Source organism: Pteropus medius, unplaced genomic scaffold (genome assembly GCF_902729225.1).
Source record: "Pteropus medius unplaced genomic scaffold, Ma_sr-lr_union100, whole genome shotgun sequence".
Lineage (NCBI taxonomy): Eukaryota > Metazoa > Chordata > Mammalia > Chiroptera > Pteropodidae > Pteropus > Pteropus medius.
Genome location: NW_024345861.1, coordinates 3,400,697 through 3,426,036, shown reverse-complemented (window position 1 = coordinate 3,426,036; position 25,340 = coordinate 3,400,697). Strand labels below are relative to the sequence as shown.

The 25,340-nt window shown below is 34.5% G+C and overlaps 1 protein-coding gene across 5 annotated transcripts in view; it reads left to right on the top strand.

Annotated features, from left to right (window-relative positions):
• Positions 1 to 25,340, top strand: part of STAG2 (STAG2 cohesin complex component) — a 119,213-nt gene that overhangs the window by 60,910 nt on the left and 32,963 nt on the right. For 4 of the 5 annotated variants that reach the window (XM_039874693.1, XM_039874694.1, XM_039874692.1 and 1 more), the window contains exons 6-19: positions 589 to 665; positions 2,793 to 2,997; positions 4,990 to 5,141; positions 7,014 to 7,087; positions 8,213 to 8,336; positions 9,120 to 9,218; positions 9,312 to 9,391; positions 18,494 to 18,601; positions 19,509 to 19,620; positions 20,423 to 20,540; positions 20,962 to 21,065; positions 22,103 to 22,195; positions 22,325 to 22,414; positions 23,024 to 23,227. In XM_039874693.1, the coding sequence (XP_039730627.1) occupies positions 589 to 665; positions 2,793 to 2,997; positions 4,990 to 5,141; positions 7,014 to 7,087; positions 8,213 to 8,336; positions 9,120 to 9,218; positions 9,312 to 9,391; positions 18,494 to 18,601; positions 19,509 to 19,620; positions 20,423 to 20,540; positions 20,962 to 21,065; positions 22,103 to 22,195; positions 22,325 to 22,414; positions 23,024 to 23,227 (1,640 nt within the window). The remainder of the gene's footprint in view (positions 1 to 588; positions 666 to 2,792; positions 2,998 to 4,989; positions 5,142 to 7,013; positions 7,088 to 8,212; positions 8,337 to 9,119; positions 9,219 to 9,311; positions 9,392 to 18,493; positions 18,602 to 19,508; positions 19,621 to 20,422; positions 20,541 to 20,961; positions 21,066 to 22,102; positions 22,196 to 22,324; positions 22,415 to 23,023; positions 23,228 to 25,340) is intronic. The other variant, XM_039874695.1, reaches the window with a different exon arrangement.

Here is a 25,340-nt window from a genome sequence, read left to right as displayed (position 1 = left end):
ATTAGGACACTTATTACATACCACCTTTAATATTTTATTTTTCCCTTCCTTTCTTTTTTGTGTTATTCTTTATTTAAATTTCCATCTAGATTATAGACTTCTGGATGGGCAGGAACTACAACTTATGTTTATTTAAAAGTCTTTTAGAGGATGATGGGATGTAGTTGCCTTATATCTAGTAGTGCTTAATAAAGAAATCCGATTAAAGTAAACTGCCTATTACACTTTCCCTTATCTTCAGATTCATCCTCAAGGTTTTAAATGTTACCCTGGATACTGCCTCATCTTGATGACATGTTTTATATTAAAGAGACTAAGGCAGTATACAATTATAGACATGAGTAAAGTAAGTCAGGTAGAAATGGCAAAGGCTCATTGTGCTAGGAAAAAAGATGTCAGTGTGGAGCTGTTTTCTTGTGCACATTGAGATTGGGATTTATGCTTTTTAGGGTTGAGTATCATGGTAAAGATCAAATCAAGTACGCCTTATTGTGTTACTGTAGACTTTTAAGTATCAGAGACTGACTTAGAAGTTCTCTTTATTTTTATTTTACCATAAATTAACTTTATAACACTTGCAAATTTCAGGAGTTGTCACAGCAGAAATGTTTAGACATATGCAGAACTCTGAAATAATTCGAAAAATGACTGAAGAGTTTGATGAGGTAACATTACCCTAAATATTTTGATAATTTTATGCATGTTGATCTTGATTTACTTTTGAAAGTATTCTTAAATTCTGAGTATTCATGTTGTGGTTAAGGGCTTTGGCATCAGATTCAATCAAATGATGGCTATGTGACCATGGGCAAGTTGTCTTATCAGTTCCATCATCTGTAAAATAGGGCTAGTAACACTTATAAGACTGTTAATTTAGTAATGTTTGAAAAATTCCTTAGCATTTTATAATGCCTGGCACATAATAAGAACTTAAAAGATGGTAGCTATTATTATTGTCAAAAAAATAAATAAATAAAATTTCAAGGAAGAACAAAGCTTAGAGGCTAAGAACATTTTAGAATATGGTAAAAGGAAGATTTGGTCAATATTTGGGGAACCAGGTAGCTCAGGCAAAGGAATACATGTTGGCGTGCGTGCGCGCGTGCGCGCGCACACACACACGCAGAATTTCATTGTTTAAAATCTTTGTTTCCAATATGAGTAGTAAAACAATACAAAAAAAAATAGCTTAGATGTGAGTTGATCTTTTATCAAGTGATGTCTTCGAAGTATTATTACCAATAAAGATATACTTAGATTTACTGTAATGTAAGCTGCTTCAGGACAGGGATTTTTCTTTGTTTTGTTCACAGGTGTATTCCAACACCATTCGTTTTATTCTTCAAAACTTTTCACTGTGAATTTTCAAGTAGAAAGCCTTGTCTCATTTTAGTTTAATTTGATCATCTTTTTCTTGCTTACTCTGAAGGGGCTTTCAGTTATCATCTTAAAACAGGGGTCCCTAATCCCTGGGCCACGGACCAGTACTGGTCAGTGGCCTGTTAGGAACTGGGCCGCCCAGCAGGAGGTGAGCAGCGGGGAGAGTGAGCGAAGTTTCCATCTGTATTTACAGCTGCTCTTTAGCACTAGCATCACTGCCTTAGCTCTACCTCACATTATCAGGCATTAGATTCTCATAGGAGTACCGGTCCCTGGTGCCAAAAAGGTTGGAGACAGCTATTCTAAAAGATAGACAAAAATTGTTAAAATGGCTTTGATGATCACTGAGTGCTATTTCTCAGTCTCCAAGTAGTTGAAGTAATTATGAATAATGGTAGTATTTTAACCTTTTAATATTAAATGTTTTAGTGAGAACCTTCTTACTAAAAGGAAACAGCTATTCGAGATAAGAATCCTGAAATATAGTTTGAAAATAATCAGAAAACCAAGTCACTAACAATTGAGATGATACATTTCAATATAGTCAGTCACTAAATGAGTCAATCAGAAAATTTGAAAGAAAACCTTTTTGTGGAGTATTAGGACCTTATTCTCAGATGAGAAATAGTTCTACTTATATATGGCACAGCTTAAAATAAAAAACATTGTTCTAATGACAAAATTAAATTGTTAAAAAATTTACTAACCTGTACTGATAAAGTGATCTTAAGTCTCTAGGATACTCGTTAGAAACTCTTACTTTTAGAAGTTGTCTGTAGTATTGGTCTCTTATTTTTAAGGACTTGTTTGTTTTTGATTATTAATGGAGAATCTCAATGTAACTATGTTGAAGAATACCCCACTTATATAGAAGAGTACTCGAGTATCAATATTTCCAGGCAATATTAGCTACATTTCCATTTCTTTTTAAAATTATCTGTTGACTAGTTGATGTCCTGAAACTAATGAAGACATACATTGTAATCTTTTGATTATTTATATATCATACACCAATCTATTATACTGTCTCAGAATATGATTTCATCATTTTGAATTCATTTGAAAATATAACTTTGCTTTTGTTTTAAAGAAACTTAATAAGTATATTTTGCTTATCAGACTAATGTTTTGGTTTGATGGGAGAGGCTATTTATTTTTAACCAGAGTAATTGGCATATATTTGCATTGGTTAATGTGAATTCACAATATCCATTTTGGTCTTAAATAAAAGCAGAGGTGATCAAAGGTACCTCTACCTTTGCATATTGTTCTGCGTACTTTCAGGATTTTATTGGAGAATAAAGGTGAGATAAAGGAGTCATTTCAGCTTCTGCTTAGGATATTTCAAAAACAAGTAAAATTTTATTGTTATGTATTTTAAATAAAATTGCCATTTATATTTTTTGTTTTAGGATAGTGGAGATTATCCACTTACCATGGCCGGTCCTCAGTGGAAGAAGTTCAAATCCAGTTTTTGTGAATTCATTGGCGTATTAGTGCGGCAGTGTCAGTATAGTATCATATATGATGAATATATGATGGATACGGTCATTTCACTTCTTACAGGATTGTCTGACTCACAAGTCAGAGCATTTCGACATACAAGCACCCTGGCAGGTCAGTATTTAGAAATATTTTTTTGTGTGTATTTCCTACAGTTAGAGATGAAAACAATTTCCATTAAAAGAAATGAAATAAGTGTCATAAATTAATGTTGTTTATAAAGTTACCACTAGGAGGACACTCACCAATCCTCCAACTCCCATGAATTTGTGGGAATAGGATGATATTTTCAAATTTTGATTCTGTGAAGGCATATTACAGTTAGTATATAATGATTTTCTTATAGTAAACATACTTGATTATTATGCCACAGAAAGGGAAAAGAGGTGGATAGGAATGTATTGAGTTCTTAAACGATGAGATGTTTTATCAGGGAGGATATTGACAGCAAATCTAGGGAGACTATCAGTCATTTTGGATATGTAGTCTTAATGACCCTTATTTTGTCACTGGTATGGATAGTCTCCCTCATGGTATGATGGTCCCTTCAGGATGATGTTTACTGTTTAACCACATCACAAAAAGTTGATTTTTCTTACGTTTCTTAGTAACTTGAGGCTGAGTCAAATTCTTTGATCTTTAAATTTTAATGAAACGAGTTACATTTTTAAGTCTCACACGGTTAATTCTAGAACAGTGAATTTTGGTGTTGATGTTGATAAAATCTTTTGACTTCTCATTTGCGCTCAAGGTAAAATTGTACTGTTATTGAATATGTGCTTTTTGATTTGAGTTTGAATAAATTAGGTGCTAATTTTTACTATAATATTTTAAGCCTTAATGATAGAATATTTTGGTATATACAAAATTTTTTGTTTTCTAAGTGTGGGGATTTTTTTTTTTTTTTCCCTTTAGAGTATTTTCCCAAAGAATTAAAACTACGGCTAGATATATTTCTGATAAGTCCTCCATTTTAAAAAATAAAACTCAGATAATCCCCCTGTAGGTTTTTGTTTTTAGATTCAAAGTCACAAAAAATGAATGTGATCTTGCTCTATGAACTTAGGTGGTATTTAATGTTAAGAATTTGATGGCTAAAGTAAATTAAAACAAGTATGATGGTAGAAGGTGAATAATTTTAGATCAGAATGACAAACTGGTTTGCTGAAAGTGTTGAATAGTTCAGAGCAGAAAATTATGGGACTCTGTTTTAAAGAGAGCCAGTAGCCACAAATTAAGATTTAGTTTTGTGTTGATCTGTCATGGAATGAAAAAGGTCTGAGAATAGTCAAGTGAGCTAAAGAAAGCATAAAATGGTCAGATATTTCTTTTAGTAAGTTTTAAATAACAGGCAGTGAGTCTTGTTTCAGAAGCAATAATTCAGTAACAGAAGTTATGGGAATCTGGAGGAAGTCTGATTTTAAAAAAACCACTTTATTGAGTGATACTTTACTCTTTGTACTTACAACTTTTCATCTAGATCTGTTCTTCATAATTTCACCATTGTCTTTGTGATGATATGTAATAGAGTAGAATTAAAGGAAATCAAATACTGATAAAATTCACCAGCATTTTTATACACTTTTGATACAAAGCACTTAAGCTACCTCTCCCTTTGGTTACTGAAATAGTTAAATGACTGCTGTATGAGCCACAGTTTACTTAGAAGGTGAATCATGATTTCTGGAAAAGGTCATTGTAGGGGACATATAGAATATGGGATTTGAGCATAGTCTAGAGACAGATTACCTAGTTTTAAATCCTGGTTTAACTACTTATATGAACTGCGTAATCTGAGGCAGATTTCTTGATCTCCCAGAGTTTGTTTCCTCATGAATGAAATGAGGATAATAGTACTTAATTTTGAGAGCTCTTGTGAGGATTAGGAAATAATCTGTGAAAAGCATGTAATATAGGTAACTGACTGACGTTCAATAAGTATTTAATACATATTAGCTGTTGTTTTATTATTGTTGTCATTTGTAGCAGCTGTATCTTTTCTGTTAGAAGCAGAACAGATCATTTCGTTTTTAATTTCTCTTGATCTTAAATTGTAAAATTTTGCATCTGTGAGACTAATGTCAACATTTTTCCCTTTAAAAATAGCTATGAAGTTGATGACAGCTTTAGTGAATGTGGCACTAAATCTTAGCATTAATATGGATAATACACAAAGACAGTATGAGGCAGAACGGAATAAAATGATTGGAAAACGAGCCAGTGAGAGGCTAGAACTGCTACTGCAAAAGCGGAAAGAGGTAAACTTAAGTATCGACCATTTAAGCTATTAATATGTGACTAACTTGGTCACCATTAATTATGATATAACTTTGCTAGTTTATCATTTAAAATTTTTCAAAAGATTTTAATTTAAACAAAATATTTCAGGTATTTATATGTCTCACTTAGTTTTGTTGATTATTCATGCAAACAGGACCTTTTGCATATTTTTTTTTTCTGTGTGGACTTGGATTAAAAGTTCAAGGCTTTTAAGTAAGGAGTCCTAGGCAAGTCTGACAAGTGGTTTTAAGCCTTAGTGTTATTCATCTCTAATGTGAATATATCTCTCTTAACTTCCTCCTTCAGCTTGTTAGGAAAAAATAAGGTTTCACTTATGTGAAATCACTTTGAAAAACAACTTTAAGCCATTTATGGTGTCTCAGTTGGTGGCTTTTTTGTGTGCTTAGTGTAGAGGCACTTGGTTAATGTTAATGACTGACCACTAAATTCAACTTTGAATGAAGAAAATATTTTTTCAGCCTCATGCTAATAGTAAATAAAATCTTTTGATTTTGTATTTGTGACTTAAATTTCTCCTTCATTGATGATATAATATTTTGCTATCTTATATTGGGGGTGCTAATTTTTATTTCTAATAGGCAAAGTCCGATGTTTCAAAAATATTAGTAATTAGTAATTAATGTTTGCCATGATAATCCATAAATTAATTACTTGATTTTGACATTGGTTGCGGGGGGGGGAGGGGCGGGTAGCTTTAGGTTTTAGTTATTTCTGAGAGAGTCAATAACTTTTAAAAATGCCTCGACTCAAGAAAAGCCAGAAAAATCTTGCCCATGTTTCTCCAATGCCTAAATACCTCATTGTTTTTATGTAATTTGAAATAAAGAATTGACTTGTCCTTTAATGTAGTTAATAAATTTCATCAAATGATTTATTAGGTGAACATAATACATGTCTTAGTCCTTGAAATTATGGCCTAATTCTTGGACATACATTTAAGATTGAGAACACAGAATGAGTGGATCTATAGGGTAAAGGATTTTGAGATTAAAGTTCCTTTACAAATAAAATAATACTTCTAGGTTAGGGTTAAGTTTTTACACATGTTGAAAAACCACCTGTACCTTCAACTATTTACCTGTGCTAATGAACATAAAAAGTGCATGTTCTTGTTAGCATTATTTGGAAAGGCAAGATCATATTCATGTAAAGAAAAATAAACGTTTTACAAAGCATGTAATGTAATCTAAAAGCTAATTGATGCTTAGATTGTGAAAGATTTTTCTCTTAACTCCAAAGCTCTGAAATAGTTTTAGAACACGAGTTCTGAATTGAAAATATATTAGAGTATATTAGTCAACCAAGATTCGAAATGTTAACTTGATTATTTCAGGCGAGCCTTGTTTTCCTCAAAAGAATTTTCAGGGAGACATATTTTTTACCGTTATTTTACTCTAATCCCTTTTGTTTTTTGAGCAGGCACTAGTTAATACAACTCTTCTTTTTCAGAAGATAAATACTAAAATAATTATGCTTTTTGATATGAACATAAATGTTACATAGTAATCTGTGTTATAATACACTACTTACCAGATTTCTTTACGTACCCTTATACAATGGAAATTTGTGAGCATTCAAAGAAATTAATCTACCAGCCAAATATTAAAAGCCAAGTCAAATATTCCAGGTATCAAGGGACATTAGTTACCTGATACATAACACCTGTCACTTTTTCTGTGTGGTTACTGTTGTCTAGTGGAATTAAAAATTAGATGTAACCACCAAAATACTTGGAGAAACCTGCATTTGTACTTGTAAGAACTTTGAGATGTTCTTTTGGTTGTCTTCATTACAATTGAAAAGATGTTATGTGTTTTTTTTTCTTCCAGCTTCAAGAAAATCAAGATGAAATAGAAAATATGATGAATGCAATATTTAAGGGAGTGTTTGTACATAGATACCGGTAATTAAGGACATTTTTTTTCCTTCGTAATTCTTATCTATTCAAGTTTGGAAGTGGCTTAGGCAGTATAAGTTAGTGGAAAGAATATTGAAGTAAGATCATTGTTAGAATCTATGTCTTCCACTGATTGAGACACTCAAGACAAGTTATTTAACTACTTTGAACTTGATGTTTTCTATCTGAAAAGTTGTGTAGTGTTGTTCTTGACTTGTAGCTGCCCAGCAAATGGAGGCTACTGCTATTATTAGGAGTCAGGGTATAAAATATTTCATTACTTTTGGGGAATGTATTATATTGGAAGACACTATACATGCTGACTCCTAACTCTCTTCCATTTGAATATCAGTGAGAAAATTTGGATAGATGTGAGACATTTTCTTTTGCTATTTTGAAAGAATAGAGGAAAGAAATAGATAATCTTACCACCATTTCTGCTTTAACCTATTCTTTAAATGTTGGTGGCATTCTTATTCAACTTCTCCCTCATTTCCTCAACGTGGCAGTTACTGAGTCAGGTTAACACTTTGTAATGTCCCTTTGTCCATTCTTACCTTTTTATTTCTGTGTCATTACCTTAGTCTATTCCTTTATCATTCTCCTGCCTAGAGATTTTTGAAGTCTCCTTAAAATGTTTTTTTCATTGCATTATTTCTCTGCACAAAAGCCTTCAGTGACTCACCAGTACCTACAGGAAGAATTAAAAATAATTTAGTCTTACATTCGAATACAAACTGAGCTTGGCCTCATTGTTATGTGTAATTAATTCTCACCTGGAAAATTATTCTCTAACCAGACTAGTGTGCATGCTGTCTTCTAAACATACCATGCCCAGCAGGTGCGAGCTAAGGCTGGGATATGGCATGGTGTAAAAGGTGGAGATTGGATTTTGTTGGTAGTTTTATTTATTTTTAAATATTTATGTGGTGATAATTATGCTTTGACAACTAGACTGTAAACTTTTGGCATTCAGAGGCCATGCTTCAGTTCTACTTTTAAATCCCCAGTAATACTTAGGATTGTGGTATATTCATCATAGGTTTGAATTATTTGGCATCTTTTGAATAAACCACAAGTTATATGGTATAGTGGCACTAATATGCATAATTTTTTCCTTCCTCCATTCAGTGATGCAATAGCTGAAATCCGAGCTATTTGTATTGAAGAAATTGGCATTTGGATGAAAATGTATAGTGATGCCTTTCTTAATGACAGTTATTTAAAATATGTTGGTTGGACTATGCATGATAAGGTAAGGTATGCCCTACAGACAGTTTGTCTACACATAGGCGGCATAGCTATCTGCAACTCTCATTCATAAAATTATCTGCATGTAGGTACACCTGGAACCACATTCCTATAGGTCTCTCTCCTTCATTCTGTTCTATCTGCTCCATGAAAACGTCGTCTCTATCACATAAAGTCTTGTAGATTTTTGAATGTTGGCCATTGTTTTAGCTTTCAGTCTTGAACTATTTTTTGTACTGAAATATTAGGATCATATAGGTGGTGGTGAGACATTTCTTAGAGCAGTAAGAAGAGTCCTTACTTAGTTGGTATATGAATGCTGTATTTTTTAAATTCCTCTTTTGACAAATGTGTGTTAGATTGTAAGTTACAACTTGGTCTCTGACCTTTTTTATTTTTTATTTTTATTTTTTTATTAATCTGCCTTTCTCTGAGGTTGCCTCTTCACTGGCCTTGAAGTTCTTTGTATATATCCCTTATAAATAGTAGTTTTGTAAAGGTAAACTTACTGTGAAATATGCTACTGTCATCTTTTACAATAGTATTTCTCTGAAAAAATTTTCAAAAATTTTTCATTTGACCTACAGAAATAGTAACTCCAAAGGTATTTAGTTTTAAATGTATGTATCGATTCCTATTTTTGTATTGTCAAAGATAAGTTTCAGAAGAAATGTTATTATATAGAACATATTTAAAATTTTAAAGTAGGAACTATTGTATATATCTTGAATATTCAGGTCGAAAATATGTGAAATTTTAATGCATTTTCTCTTCTTGTTTCATTTAGCAAGGTGAAGTAAGACTCAAATGTCTCACTGCTCTACAAGGGCTTTATTATAACAAAGAGCTTAATTCCAAACTGGAGCTTTTCACCAGTCGGTTCAAGGTTAGTGTTACTTTAAGTATTTAAAAATTACATATTAATTTGAAAGTATTTTTCTCTTTTCCTTTAAAAATATCTTTATTTTTTTGTCCTTAGGATAGAATTGTGTCTATGACCCTTGACAAAGAATATGATGTTGCAGTACAAGCAATAAAATTACTCACTCTTGTTTTACAGTAAGTATGTACTTATTGTATATTCCTAATGTCCAGATATCTAAATAATACATTAGAGTACTTAGTTTAAATTTATCTAGCTCTGAATTTTAATAACTTTAAGTCATGAGGTTTTACAAGTTTAGTTTTCTTGTGTAAAGTTGAGAAAATAGGAAGAGGAAACCATTGAACTAGAAAATTCCGAGCTAGGAATTCATGTGTTCCCATTTTCTTGGTCAGTTTCCTTTGCATTTTACTGTCTTCATTGCTCTTGAAATAGTTAAACACGAGTATATTTAAGTGTGCTTATATTTTGTCACACTTTTAGAAATTAGTATTTACCGAAACTTACCTGTAAACAGTCTGAATTTAAACATATTCTCTCATGTTAAGATAATAGTGATACAATCCTTTTTTCCCTTTTAAAAAACGTGTTTATATATATATATAACATAATTTACCATTTTAAACCTATTTAAGTCTACAATTTAGTGACAAAATGTACATCATTCACATTGTTGTTCAGTCATCACCATTATCTATCTCTAGAACTCTTATCATCCCATACTGAAACTGTGTACTCATTAAACATTAACTCCTCATTCCTCCCACCCCTCCAGGCTTTGGTGACCACTGTTCTACTTCCTATCTCTATGCATTTGACTGTTTTAAGTACCACATGTATGTGGAATCATGCAAATTTGTAATTTTGTATCTGGTTTATTTCACTTAGCATAATATTTTTAGAGCCTGTCCATGTTGTAGCATGTATCAGAGTTTCATTCCTTTTTTGAGGCTCAGTAATATTCCATTGTATGTTTACACTACATTTTATTAATCCATTCATCTGTCAGTGAACACTGATGTTGTTAACACCATCTAAATAATAATCACAAAAGGATCTCTTTTTAATCATTGCATTCTAATTATGACACTAATATGAAAGATTCATTGTGTAAGAGTATCTAGTGAAATTCTGATGAAAACTAATGAGAGATGACTACTCAGTATGATCTTAAGTCATAATGCAAGCCATAGTAGATTATTAAATTTTGATACTGGTGCATGAATAGTCAGAGATCGGTGGCACAGAATAAAGAATACTGTAGACACAAATGCAGATACATCCAGGAACCTAGTATGAAGGTGAGGGTGGTATTTCCTATCAGACAATAAACGATTCTGTGACATCTGGGTTCTATTTGGGGGAAAATTAAATTGGATTCCTAATTTCTTATTAAAAAAAATTTCCAAATGGATGAACTGTTTAAATGCAATTAAATGAAACCATTACAGTACTAGATGAAAACTTGGGGAAGATTAAAATTTTATATAAAATGACTGAGTAAATCTTTCAGAGCAATACAAAATCTAGACATAAAAAAATCACTGAATTACCTACATAAAAAAACTAAAAATATGTACTGTATAAAATGCCATAAACTTATAAAATGAAGAACAGGGCAAAATATTTGTAGCATAGAAGTCACTTTCAATAAATCAATAAGAGCAGAAAATAGTCAAATGTTAGTAACCAAATCATTGACGGAAAAGAAAATGAAAATTACAGTTTATTAAAAGGTGTTTAGGGTTTTCAGTCAGGATGGTGGTGAAGGTAAAAACTGTGCTTGCCTCATCTCACAAACACATCAAAATTAGAACTAAACTACGGAAAAACATCAAGAGTCAACTGAGGTCTAGCTGAACAGAAGCCCTACATCTAGGGACATACAGAAGAGGCACCTCGAGACTGGTAGGAGGGGCGGAGACACCAAACAGGCTGGTCCTACTACCCGCATGTGGTAATTGTGAATCGGGAGGGATATCTCAGTTGTGAAGTTCCCTCCAGAGGAGCGAGAGGTCCCGGCCCCACATGGAGCTTGCCAGCCCAGGGTTCCAGTGCCAGGAAGAGAAGTCGCCACATCTTCTGGCTGTGAATACCAGTGGAAATTGTGGCTGAGTGAGACAAAGGGCCGCTGGAGTCACAGACATTCCTCTTAAGGAGCCCACGCGTGGACTGACGCACGGACTGACTGACTTGCTCTGAGTTCCAGCACATGGCAGCTGCTCGAAAAGCGCCAGGGGCATACAGAGAAGAACTGGGTTGTCTGACTTCAGGGTGAGGGCTGGAGGGGCATTTCCCCCGCGGCCCCCAGAGAGAGGTGCCGGCAGAATCCATTGCTCCTTTGTTGAGTCTTTCCCCCTCTCCAGCACACAGACTGGTGATTCCCTGAGCCCCTGTCCCACCCCACTTGCGGGCCCACCCAAGCTGCGTCCGGTGGCTTTTCTATGTAAGTGGCCTGTCTTGGCTCATGCAGCGGACTTTCCTAAAGTGTCTCAAAGATTCACAAAACCCAAACAAGCCGCATCTGGCCTTGGCATATCCTGTACCTGTTGCTGAGCAGCCCCAAGCCCGGCTCTAGGGGCAGCCGGCCTCGGTTCGCAGTTTGGTCTCTTGAGGCTCCTGGAAGCACAGCACGGGTGATGTCCATCTGTGGATCATTTGGTGACTCTTGCTAGGTGGCCCCGGGTAGGGCACAGGCTATGGTTGAACTTGGCCTTTAGTGGGGCCCCTCACACCTGTTGGCTGGCTTCTGACCGAGCAGGAGCACCACCCGGGGTGGCGTCTGAGGACAACACACCCAAAAGGCAGACTGGGCGGGCACCAGAGCCTGCTAAAGCAAATCCTGCTCCATAGGGTCAGCCCTTCACAACCAATCAGCGTGAGGGTCAATCCCTCCCATTGATGTGCCAGTAGCAACCAAGGCTCAAGTACAACAGGAGGGCACACACAACCCATACAAGGGACATACCTGGAGCACCTGGGTCAGGTGACCAAGGAAGACTGTGCCACTGGGCCCCACAGGACACCTACTATGTAAGGCCACTCTCATAAGACTGGGAGACTTAGGAGCCCTACCTAATACATAGAAACAAATACAGGGAGACTACCAAAATGGGGAGACAAAGAAACACGTCCCAAATGAAAAAATAGAACAAAACTCCAGAAAAAGAACTCAACAAAGTGAAGATAAGCAGTCTACCAGATACAGAGTTCAGAACACTGGCAGTAAGGATGCCGATAAACTTAGTGGAAGAGTAGATGAACTCAGTGGGAGCTTTTAATAAAGTGACATAGAAAACAAAAACGGAGACAGAAAACAAAAAGCCAGTCAGAATAAAGAAAACAATAACTGAAATGAATACATTAGAAAGAATCAACAGTAGATTACACGAAGCAGAGGACCGAATCAGCGACTTTAGAAGATAAGGTAGCAGAAAACATTCAATCGGAACAGCAACAAGAAAAAAGAATTAAAAAAAATGAGGGTGGTTTAAGGGACCTCTGGGATGTCAAGCGTACCAACATTCGCATCATAGGGATACCAGAAGGAGACGAGAGGGAGAGTGGAGAGGGAGAACAAGGAATTGAAAACCTATTTGAAGAAATAATGATGAAAAACTTCCCTAACCTGGTGAAGGAAATAGACATACAATACAAGCCCAGGAAGTACAGAGTCCCAAACAAGATGAACCCAAACAGGCCCACACAGACACATTATAATTAAAATGCCAAAGGTTTAAAGACAAAGAGAGGATCTTAAAAGGAGCAAGAGAAAAGCAGTTAGTTACCTACAAGGGAGCTCCCATAAGACTGTCAGCCGATTTCTCCACTGAAACTTTGCAGGCCAGAAGAGATTGGCGCAGAATATTCAAAGTGATGAAAAGCAAGGATCCTACAACCAAGATTGCCCAGCGACGTTATCATTTAGAATCGAAGGACAGATAAAGAGCTGCTCAGTCAAGAAAAAGCTAAAGAAGTTCTTCAACAAACCAGTATTACAAGAAATGTTAGAGGGACTTCTTTATGAAGAAAAAGATCAAAAATATGAATAATAAAATGGAAATAACTACGTATCTATCAACAATTACTTTAAATGTAAATGGATTAAATGCTCCAGTCAAAAGATAGGGTGGCTGTTGGATAAGAAAATAAGACCCCTACATATGTTGCCTGCAAGAGACTCACTTCAGATGAAAAGACACACTGAAAGTAAAGTGAGGGAAAAAGATATTTCATGCAAATGGAGACAGACAAAACTGGGGGCAGCAATACTTATACCAGACAAAATAGACTGAAACAAAGGCTATATATAACAGGAGACAGAGAAGTATCCAGTAATCCCACTTCTGGGTATTTATCTGAAGAAACCCAAAACATTAATTTGAAAAGTCACATGCATTCATACATTCATTGCAGCATTATTTACAATAGCCATGATATGGAGGCAACCTGGATGTCCATCCGTGGATGAATGGATAATGAAGAGGTGGTATACATTTATTCAATGGACTATTATTACTCAGCCATAAAAATTTTTAAAAGAATGAAATCTTGCTTGCTGTCTGCAACAACATGGTTGGGCCTAGAGGGTATTGTGCTGAGTGGAATAATTCAGACAAAAGATGAATGGTAATTCACTTACATGTGGATGTAAAGAATAAAACAAAACAAAAACTCAGATATAGAGAACATTTTGATGGTTGACATAGGGGAGGAGCTTGACAAAGAGGAAGTGGTTAAGGAGTACAGATTGGTAGTTACAAAATAGTCCTGGAGATGTAAAGTATAACATAAGGATTATAGTCAATAATGTTGTATAGTCAATCAGTGTATGATGTCAGATGGGTACTAATTTTATCGGCCTGATTACTGTAAGATAATATAACTCTAATAACCATGTTGTACAGCTGAAAATAATGTAATATTGTATGCCAAGTGTAATTGAAAATTTAAAAAAATAGAAAAAAGAAAAGATATGACAAATTGTCAACTGGCCAAGGAAATGAATAAAATGAAAAAAAGAAAGAATAAAAAGAAAAAGATGGGAGGAAGAAAGAAATGGTGTAGATGATAGAGGTTCTGTTCATTCATCTGGCAACCAAATCAAAGTTGTGATGGAAACAAGGAGCAAAGAGCAAGGAAGAATTGCCTGGGATTTAGGTAAACAAGCCCTACAACTAAGGAGAAAAATAAGAAATCATCCTGCAATGGTAGAAGGTAGAACAGGGCGAGAACGCGGGGCTGCCCGTTTTCAAGCGACTGAGTGAGAAGGAGGCTGTGGCAGCGGCAGCGGCAGCGGCAGCAGCCTCTTAAAGGGGCTGTGTCCGCGAGCAGATTTTCGCGATGATGGACCTGCTCGCTCTGAGCACTAGTGCTGATTTGGCTGCATGCAGGGGGTACCAGTGACTTAACAGGGAGACATTGTTGGAGTGAGGGCCAAGGCAAGACTCGTTGTGTACAGAAGTGCTGGCGGTATCCATTGTTCCCTGTTGAGCCCTTCCCCCCTCCCAGTGCAGGGACACAGAGCCCAGACATCATCAAACTGGATAAGAGATGTTGCTCTGCCCAGAGGATTCCCTGAAACCCCACCTCCCCCAACTCGTGGCCCCACCAAAGCCATAGTCAGGTATATCTTAAGTGAGTCAGATGCTCCTTGCTGAGCAGCGCCTAGACTCACACTGGAGGCAGCTGGCCTCAGTTTCTGATGAGGCCTTTTGAGGCAACTATAAGCACAGCATCTGTGGACTGCTTGTTGAATCTTATCAGGTGACCCCGAAGGGGCAGAGGCTTGGGTTAAATTAGGCCTGCAGCTGAACTCCTCTCAGGAATGTGCCACTGGAAACCTACTGAATAAAGCCACGCTAATAAGACCAGGAGCCTTAGGAGCTTTGCTTAGTACATAGAAACACACAGAAAGGCAGCCGAAATGGAAAGACAAGCAGAAACCATATGAACAGAACAGAGATCCAGATATAATGAAGTCAAGCAATCTAACAGATGCAGAGTTCAAAACACTGGTTATAAAGACGCTCAATGAACTTTTGGAAAGTGTGGATAAATTCATTGAGAACTTCATAAAAAAACATTAAAAATGGAAATTATAAAAGGGAGCCAGTCTGAAATGGAGAACACGTTATCTGAGATGAGAAGTATATTCAATGGAATAAACAAAAATGAATAAAGAAAAGGATCAAATGCCTCATCTGAAAGACAGGAAAGCCAAGGAAGGACATGCAAACAGAACAGCAAGAGGTAAGATGCTAAGACTATAAAAATAATTTAAGGAGCATATGGGACACTATTAAGGGTCCAAATATCATGTGATTGGCATAACTGAAGAAGATCAAGATGTTGAACAGCTGTTGAAGAAATAATGATGGAAAACTTCCCTAACCTGGTGAAGGAAATGGACAAAGAACTCTAGGAAGCTCAGAGAATTTCAAAAATCAGGGATCCAAAGAGGCTCACACTAAGACACATCATAATTAAAATACCAAAGTTAAATACAAAGAAAGAATATTAAGAGCTGCAAGAGAAAAACAAGTAGTTACTTATAAGGGAGCACCCATAAGATTAGCAGCTGATTTCTCATAAGAAACTGCAGGACAGAGGGGCTTGGCAAAAAATATTCAACAGTATGAAGACCCAGGATCTACAACCAAGAATACTTTATCCAGCAAAGCTATCATTTAGAGTTGAAGGACAGATAAAGAGCTTCCCAGACAAAAATAAGCTAAAGGAATTTATCACCACCAAGCCAGTATTACAGGAAACGTTGGAGGTACTTTTTTAAGTACCTCCTGTATCAAAAACAGGAATAAAGAATGGTAACAACTATGTTCCTATCAATAAGTACCTTAAATGGAAAAGAATGAAGTGTTCCAACCAAAAGACAGAGTGGCTGAATGTATAAAGGAACAAGACCCCTACATATGCTGCTTATAAGAGATTCATTTCATATTAAAAGACAAACGCAGACTAAAAGGAAGGGGATGGAAAAAAATATTACTTTGATCTAGAAGGTATTTAAGTCAGGGAAAGATAAACACTATATGATTTCACTTACACATGGAATCTAAAGAATAAAAAGCATAAACTAATCAAAAACAGACTCACAAATATACTGGACTCTTTGTTGATGGACAGAGGGCAGGAGGGGTTTGGGGGCTGGGGCCAGGAGAATGGGGTGAAGGGTTAAAGAAGTATAAATTAGTAGCTGATGGATGGTTATGGGGATGGGGAGCACAGCATAGGGAATGCAGGTAGCATTAATAACATTGGGTGGGTCGTAGGTCAGGGGAGGGAGGGAGCAATTGGGATCATTTTATGATCTATGTAACTGTCCAACCAATGTACTGTATACTTAAAACAAAATAACTAAATTTAAGAAATAATAAAAGTGAAAAAAGAAAAATTAAGTACAATCAAATAAATTGAATAAAGAAAAGAAGGAAAGGATGTTTAGCCACACTTCAGCGAAATTTGTATTAGAATGAGACTATTTTTTGCCTGTTGTTTGATAGAGATCTAAAAATGTCTGGTAGTATACTGTGTTGTTGAGACTGCAGAAACAGGCCTTACACAGTGTTTGGGGACTATAAAAAGTTGGTATAATCTCTGGAGAAACATTTTGCAGTAACTTTAAAATTAAAAACGCTCGAATTCTCTAACAGCATTGTTTGTAATAGCCTAGAAGATTATCAATAGAGGAGGAATTAATATGTAAGATATATATAAGCACCTTTTATGGCTCATCTCATTAAAGTAAAATTAATAACTTTGAGATGTTGGTGGTGGTTATCCACATTTATACGAAGTGGACTACATCGTAGTCATTAACAAGGCCACTCTGGATGGACTGATAACATTTTTTGATGATACACTTATATGGTGGCATTTTGAGCAGTCTTAAGGATTGTATTTTTTACATTTTTAAATCATATTTTGAAATTATAAATACTATATTTACATTATTTAAAATATTGAAAAATTCCTGAAATAGAACATAATAGTACACTATATATATGTTTGTAGCTTTTCCCTTCCTTCATAATAGGTGTTTTTTGCTTGTTTTTGACACTGATATTTTTATGAAGGGTCATAGCCATTTATGTTGCTTCAGTCATGTAAATAACTTATAACTGAAAGTTGTATGGAACATTTTTTCTCAAATAGTTAAAATGAGTGAAATACTACACATTTACTATAATTTAACTGATTTGATTCAATGTTCTTTTCATTGTAAACAAGTGATTTTCCCCAAAACGATCCAGTATTATATTTAAAGTAATTTAAATCAAATGCTTTTGAAACTTGAATTTGAACATTTTGGTTTCATTTCTCTCTCTCAAAAAAAGTAATATTTCCTTAGACATTAGACTTTTGAAACCTTGAGCACAGAAGAAAACCAAAAAGGTCTTATATCCTCAGCTAACCATCTAATGTACCTAGGCTTCTCTTTCTGGTGGTGTGGTCCTATGATTCTTAAATTGCGTATCATGGTAAAACCCTAGATTGTTTATCTCACAATAGAGTAAAAGCATATTAGGAAGAAAAGAGATGCCAGAGGCTAAGACCCTGAATGCAGAGTCCACAAAGGAAGAACCCAACCAAGTTTACCCTGGGGTACTGTGGTTGATGGGCCTAATAATGACTGATTTATTACCAAGAAAATTTTGTTAGGTTTATTTTATTTTAACAAGGTCAAGGAAATGAGCACTATATTTTAGTAAGATTTTCCCAATGATAGGTTGTAATTGACTGTCTTTGGCACTTAAATTTTAATTAATTAGTAAATCTGTTTCCATTGCCTTACATGGTATTAGGTACATGGTGGATGAAGTATTCTTCATCACCGTGTGATAACTTGGGTGTTAGTATATTTTATTGTTGCAATATTGCCTCTTACTATTGCTATGAAATATATGCAAAGTGTTCTTTGTGATTATTAACTCTAAGCATGCCACCATTTTATTTTCTACATTAGTTTATATTATTATTTTTTCCTTTCCCTTCACTATCCTTGTCACATTATTACTTCTTTTCACCACATGTGTCTTTACTTAATTGACTCTAATTTTGCCTCCCATTGTTCTTAGATGTTAACAAAATAATCAGGTCTTTTGGTAGAGCAAGCTTTTACTTACAGATGATAATCATAGAAGGTTAATTTCTTTTTTATTTTTCTTAACACAAATTAATGAAAATGAGCATAGATTTTTGTACTCAATATGCCTAAAATTATGACACTACTGAAAAGAACTACTGCTTCTTTTTAGGAGTAGTGAAGAAGTTCTTACTGCAGAAGATTGTGAAAATGTCTATCATTTGGTTTATTCAGCTCATCGGCCAGTAGCAGTGGCAGCTGGAGAATTTCTCTACAAAAAGTAAATCTATATTTGTTATTTATTTTCTAAAGTATACTTTTATGAAAGTAACATCATTTTATAATTCATATTAAAATATATAACTTTTTTTTTAAATTTAGTACAGGTAAAATTAAAACTTTCATATTTTACTATTTCCTTTAAAAGTTTCGATTTCCCTTCTCCAATTCCTTTGATTTATTTAAGTTAAATCTGTAAAGGGAAATGTACTGGTGTCTTTTACTGGATATGCTTGGAAATCTACCTGATTATATCGTAATGTTAAGATTGACCTCTTCCTAATTTTTCACTCTTTCCTCTGATGTCAGCTTCCGAACAAAACAAAACAAAACAAACAAAAAACAAAACTGCCCATTTGGTGTGAAGCACTTATTTAGAAAGCTATGCTATAAAATGTTCACACTACAGTTTTCTATTCATTATTATCCAGCGATAGTTCTCTTTTGTTATTTATAAGAAAAACAACCATGATATCCATAGAAAGAGGCCACTATGTTCAGTCTTAGTGGTAGTTTGCAAGAAGAATAGAAGGAAAACATGTTCAGTTTTAAAGAGAAGAATATTTATAATAGATTTTATATGCATAAATGGGTGTAGGTTAGTCATTGTAATACTTTTTTTGAAAGGAAATGGTTGGATAACATGCAGTAAGGTTTATAAAAAGAAAATTCAGAACTCGGTAAAATTAACTTGAAGTTAATTTAAGCAGGCTTGTAAGTACCATCAACTGTAAAATGAAAAAGATTTATGGTAGTTATTTACTTTAGTATAATGTTGAATAATGACATAACTACCCAGATCCTATTTACTTCATTGTTAGGTGCTTAAATATGGAATCCAGACAGTTTTTTAAATTAGGAAATATTGTTTTTTTGTTTTAAAAGTAAATATTTTGCATTGATCACAGGCTCTTCAGTCGTAGAGATCCAGAGGAGGATGGAATGATGAAAAGAAGGGGACGACAAGGTCCAAATGCTAACCTTGTTAAGACACTGGTGTTTTTCTTCCTGGAAAGTGAGGTTAGTTGACGTTCATTTTATACTTCTGCCAAATTTTTGAAGATATTTCCTCTATGTTCATGTAGGATGTTGATCTCTCCATAATATTTGTAACATTTTTGACAAGTTTTGGTGTCATGGTAATGCTGACCCCTATAATAAGTTGGGAAACTCAAGGGCTATTTAAGCTTCACAGAAAGAAGAGAAATAATTTGCTCGTATATTGAATTGATAAGTAAACAAGTATTTTATTTTAAGTAATCATCATCACTACCATTGAGTTAAAGTAAATTCGTAGTATGTTTTATAATTGAGAGTGGTTAACTCATGTAATACTATTTTCAAATAGGCACTGAAAATGCATGCATGTGTTTTCATGTTAATGATTTAGTGATTATTGTAAGAAATGTTCCATGAGTCTACGGCCATGCTACCCTGAACAAGTCCGATCCCATTTCATCTCGGAAGCTAAGCTGGATCGGGCCCAGTTATACTTGGATAGGAGACCATCTAGGAAGACCAGGTGCTGTAGGCGTTAAAAAAAAAGAATAAGGGATTGTAAGCTGACAAGGTCCTTACAATCTGTGAAGTCAACCAAGGGTTGCCTCGCCTTAAAAAAAAAAAATGTTCAATGATACTACCTAACACAGTTGACGTATACACCGCAAGCTAAGGCAGTTTCTTCTCTGCCATTTCTTCCATCTGGCCTCAAAAAACAGATTGCTGCTTGAGTTTGTACATGGTGCCCATAAAGCTTCCATTCTTTTGAGTTAGGGCTAGTATGCTATTTGTCTAAGAACACATTTTTCTTTTTTAATTTTAGTTGCATGAGCATGCAGCATACCTTGTGGATAGCATGTGGGACTGTGCTACTGAGCTGCTGAAAGACTGGGAATGTATGAATAGCTTGTTGTTGGAAGAGCCACTTAGTGGAGAAGAAGGTAAGGATGTTTAATTATGGCATTTTTGTTGTCTGGACAGTTTTGAAAATAGATTTTATTAATTCCATTTGTTTATCTTTTAGTATTAAAATAACTGTGTGAAAACCTTGTGAATAATTTTGTTTTCATACACATGAATGTTATGCTATGTAGAAAGATGTAGTTGTCAACGTTCTTGGTTTTATTTTCTTTGTATCTGTGTTTATACTTTCTTGATCAAATTGTAGATCAGCAGTGTACAGATTTGTAATGTTTAGGAAGGTTTAACTTGTTTTGATCTTTTCTATGATAATAGTAATGGGATTTTCTTCAGTACATTATATAATAAGTCTGATTCTATCACAGGCAGAATAAACTGTTCTAATTATAAATGGCATACAGAGAAAAGAAATAGGTTAACTCTTTCTGATTATTTTTTCAGCACTAACGGATAGACAAGAGAGTGCTCTGATTGAAATAATGCTTTGTACCATTAGACAAGCAGCTGAATGTCATCCTCCTGTGGGAAGAGGGACAGGAAAAAGGGTATGCCAATATATTTTCAGTATTAAATTATATTCCTCTTTTTTTCAGTGTCTTTCATAAAATTCTTATTTGTAACCATAGAATTAAAATTTTTGAACCTTACATTTTATTTTTCAGATGATCTTTTCTTAGAAATATGTGTTAGAAGTAAATTTTAAAGCATTAGTAATTTGGGAAATTTGAGTTTTTCCACAAGATACTTGTTAGTTACTACAGGAGATACAGTGATTGACAGTTCTTGCCTTCAAGAATGAATGTAGTGCACCATTTTAGAGTGGTGCATTTGTCTGTTCTGGTTTATTTATAGATTTGCTTTCTTTTTCTTTTAATAAAATAAATGAAAAATAATTATTTGTTAAAATAGGGAAATTCCTATTTCCTAGGATAATTTTTTATGTATTGCAAAGTTCACATGTATTTGCCTCATAGACCAACAATTCCACAGGCTTTTAAACTTTTTTGATTAAGCACAAAAATACATTTTTTATATTGCGACTTAAAACACATTTATGTATTTGTGTTTGTGTGTAACTAAAACAACATTTGATCACATAATACTGAAACTTATGGTATGTGATGCATTTCTATTTTCTTGTTTTCTAGGCTTTTTTTCTTTTTTCATTTTTTTTTAATTGCTGGTAGTAACATGTTGACTTCATAACCCATTGATCATGGCCCACAGCTTAAAGTAGGATGAAATGCTGCTCAGTCCCATTATTATATAAGCTCCTAAACTATATTTCTTGTTCTAAGTGAATCTCCTTTCATCCAAAGGGTAGAGTTGGTTAGTGTAATTGGGTATTGATTTTGGCTCTAGAATTACCCAGGTTTTTGCTGTTGTTGTTGTTATTTTAGGTGGTAGCATTTTCTTATATGCCAGTTATTCTCTTTGTCACTTTTGGGTTTCAAGTTTATAGTAAAAATGTTTGTATCCATCATTGAAAATGTACTTTTATTACTTATTTTGTATATCTTAAACTTGAGCATGGAACAGTATTAATAAATAAATACATAGTTACTTTATTGTGTTACTTTAGGTGCTGACAGCAAAGGAGAAGAAGACCCAGTTGGATGACAGGACAAAAATCACTGAACTTTTTGCTGTAGCCCTCCCTCAGTTATTAGCTAAAGTAAGTTTGTGTCAGTATCAGAATGTTACTGAGAAATTACAGGTTTGGAAATGCCACACAGAATTTTATCATAATATTTATTTACCATTACTGTGATGTTTTTGACATGTTTTTTTTTTTAATTCGAAGTACTCTGTAGATGCAGAAAAGGTGACAAACCTGTTGCAGTTGCCTCAGTACTTTGATTTGGAAATATATACCACTGGACGATTAGAAAAGGTATGGTGTTTTCTGTGTATTAAAAAACCTTGGGGGAAAAAAAACCTTGAAGGAAAATTATTAGTTTAGTTCATCCCATCATATTGTTTATATTTTTTGAAATGTTTTTTTGTAATTTCTAATGGGAAAGGAAACATACCTTACATACCTTCTATGTTTTAGATAAGTTAGATTTAGAGAATGGCACTAATGAGACTTCCTTTTGATTCATCCCACAGCCATACCCTCATTCCTAGCTATTATGTGACTGTCACTGGTCATTTATGGAGAATGGGGTGGGTAACTGGACAATAGCAGTTACAAAACAAAAGTAGCTAATATCCAGTGGATACTTTTACTGTGTCCCAGAAACTATTGTAAGTTCTTTACAAATGTGTTAACATTCTCACCAAAGCCCTGTGAAATAGGTGGTGTTATCCTGTTAACGTTGACAAAGTAAGTATGGGTGGGTTAGTGTATTTATTTACCATGGCTAGAAAAGTACTTTAAAATGTATGTCCTACTGGTTGTAGAGTTACTTTATTTGAATATTTTCACCATGGTGGTGTAGTTGTTTTATGCCTACCATGTATATCTTAGTTTTAATGGAAAAAAACTTTGATTTTGCAGCATTTGGATGCCTTATTACGACAGATCCGGAATATTGTAGAGAAGCACACAGATACAGATGTTTTGGAAGCATGTTCTAAAACCTATCATGCACTCTGTAATGAAGAGTTCACAATCTTCAACAGAGTAGATATTTCAAGAAGTCAGCTGATAGATGAGTTGGCAGATAAATTTAACCGGCTTCTTGAAGATTTTCTGCAAGAGGTATATATTACAAGTATTTTGTCAATTAGGCCACTCCCCTTCAGTAACTGAATTAGTCACCAGTCCTGGCGATAGTTCCTAGCAGTATATTGAAAAGATGTTCAGATTTTTTGTTCTGTGATTCATCATGCTCCTATTACTTCACCAACATAGGATGGTGGTAAAACTTTGTGACTTGGGGAAGGTGAACACAAAATTAACATCTTCCTTTTTAAAAAAATTTTATTTTAAAGAAATGATCTGGGAAGTTCCCAGGGTTTAGTTGAATAAGAGGCTGTTAGGAAACAGGGTGTTAATGAAACAGAAATTAGTGCTAGACTGTGGTCATGTAGCCTCAGAAAAGGAGGGTATTTCTTAGTATTTCGGCAGTGTTAGTGAAGAAAGGCAGTGATGGTCTTTGATATTTTAAAGTCTTGAGAAACTGCTATTACAGTCAGTGTTAATTTTTGGGTTTTCTGTGTTTTTCTGTTGTATTTCCAAATAGGCTTAAAGCATGGCACTCAAATACACTTGTATTTTTATTGTGATTTTTATCTTTTCTGGAAATATCCTTAACAATTTAATTGATTTGCATAAAATAAAAATTCATAATTCTCAAGTTAATACGTAAATGCTAAAGGCTTTTCTACATCATTTTTATCATTAATGCTGCAAAAATCATATGGAGTTTGTAATTTCCAGGTTTCTTGTTTAAGAATTACTTTTTTAACATGTTATTTTTTTGTGTGTGTAACATTCCATGCTTACTAAGTTTTTTTTCTTTTTTCCAGCTTTATTGAACAATAATAGTTAGTTGCTTATATTTACATTGTACAATTCAATGAGTTTTTTCAATTATAGTTGATATGCAATAATATATTAGTTTCAGTTGTACAGCATAGTAATTAGAGATCTATATAATTCACAAAGTGATCACCCCACTAAATCTAGTACCCCTCTTCCCCCTTACATATTTATTACAACATTATTGACTATTTTCCTTATGCTACATTTTATATCTCCATGACTATTTTGTAACTATCCATTTGTACTTCTTAATCCCTTTGCCCTTTTTCACCATCCCCCAACCCCGCTCCCATCTAGTAGCCCGCAAAATATTCTCTGTATTTATGAGTTTATCTCCGTTTTTATTGTTGTTTATTTCATTCTTTAGCTTCTACCTATACGTGAAATCATGTGGTATTTGTCTTTCTCTCTGACTTCATTCAGCGCAATACCCTCTAGGTCCATCGAGGCAGTACCTTTTTCCATCCTCTTCCTTTTAGTCTGTGTGTGTCTCTTGTAGGTGGCATATGTAGGAGTATTGTCTTATCCATTCAGCCACCCTCTTTTGGTTGGTGCACTTAATTTTTTTCCATTTGAGGTACTTGCTGATAAATATGTAGTTATTACCATTCTTTATTTGTGATTTTGATACATTTTTTACTTCTTAAAGAAGTCTCTCCCACATTTCCTATAATACTGGTTCGGTGTCGATGAATTCCTTTAGCTTATTTTTGTCTGTGAAGCCCTTTATCTGTCCTTTGACTCTAAATGATAGCTTTGCTGGATAAAGTATTATTGGTTGTAGATCCCGGGTTTTCATCACATTGAATATTTTGTGCCAAGCCATTCTGTCCTACATAGTTTCTTTTGAGAAATCATCTGCCAGTCTTATGGGTGCTCCCTTGTAGGTAACTAACTAACTGCTTTTCTCTTGCTGCTATTAGATGCTCTCTTTGTATTTAACCTTTGGCATTTTAATGATGATGTGTCTTGGTGTGGGCCTCTTTGGATCTCTGATTTTTGGGATTCTCTGAGCTTCCTGGGGTTGTATGTCCATTTCCTTTACCAGGTTAGGGAAGTTTTCCATCATTATTTCTTCAAATAGTTCTTCAACTTCTTTTTTTCCTTCAGGTACTCCTATGGCACAGATATTTTTATATTTAATTGTGTCCCATAGACTCCTTAAATGATTATTATAGTCTTGGCTTCTTTTTCTTATCATTCTGGTTGAGTGTCTTTGGCTTCTCCATCCTCTATATTGGTGGTTCGATCCTCTTCTTTATCCACTCTGTTGATTCCCTCTAATATACTTTTCATCTCAGATAATGTGTTCTCCAAATCTGATGGG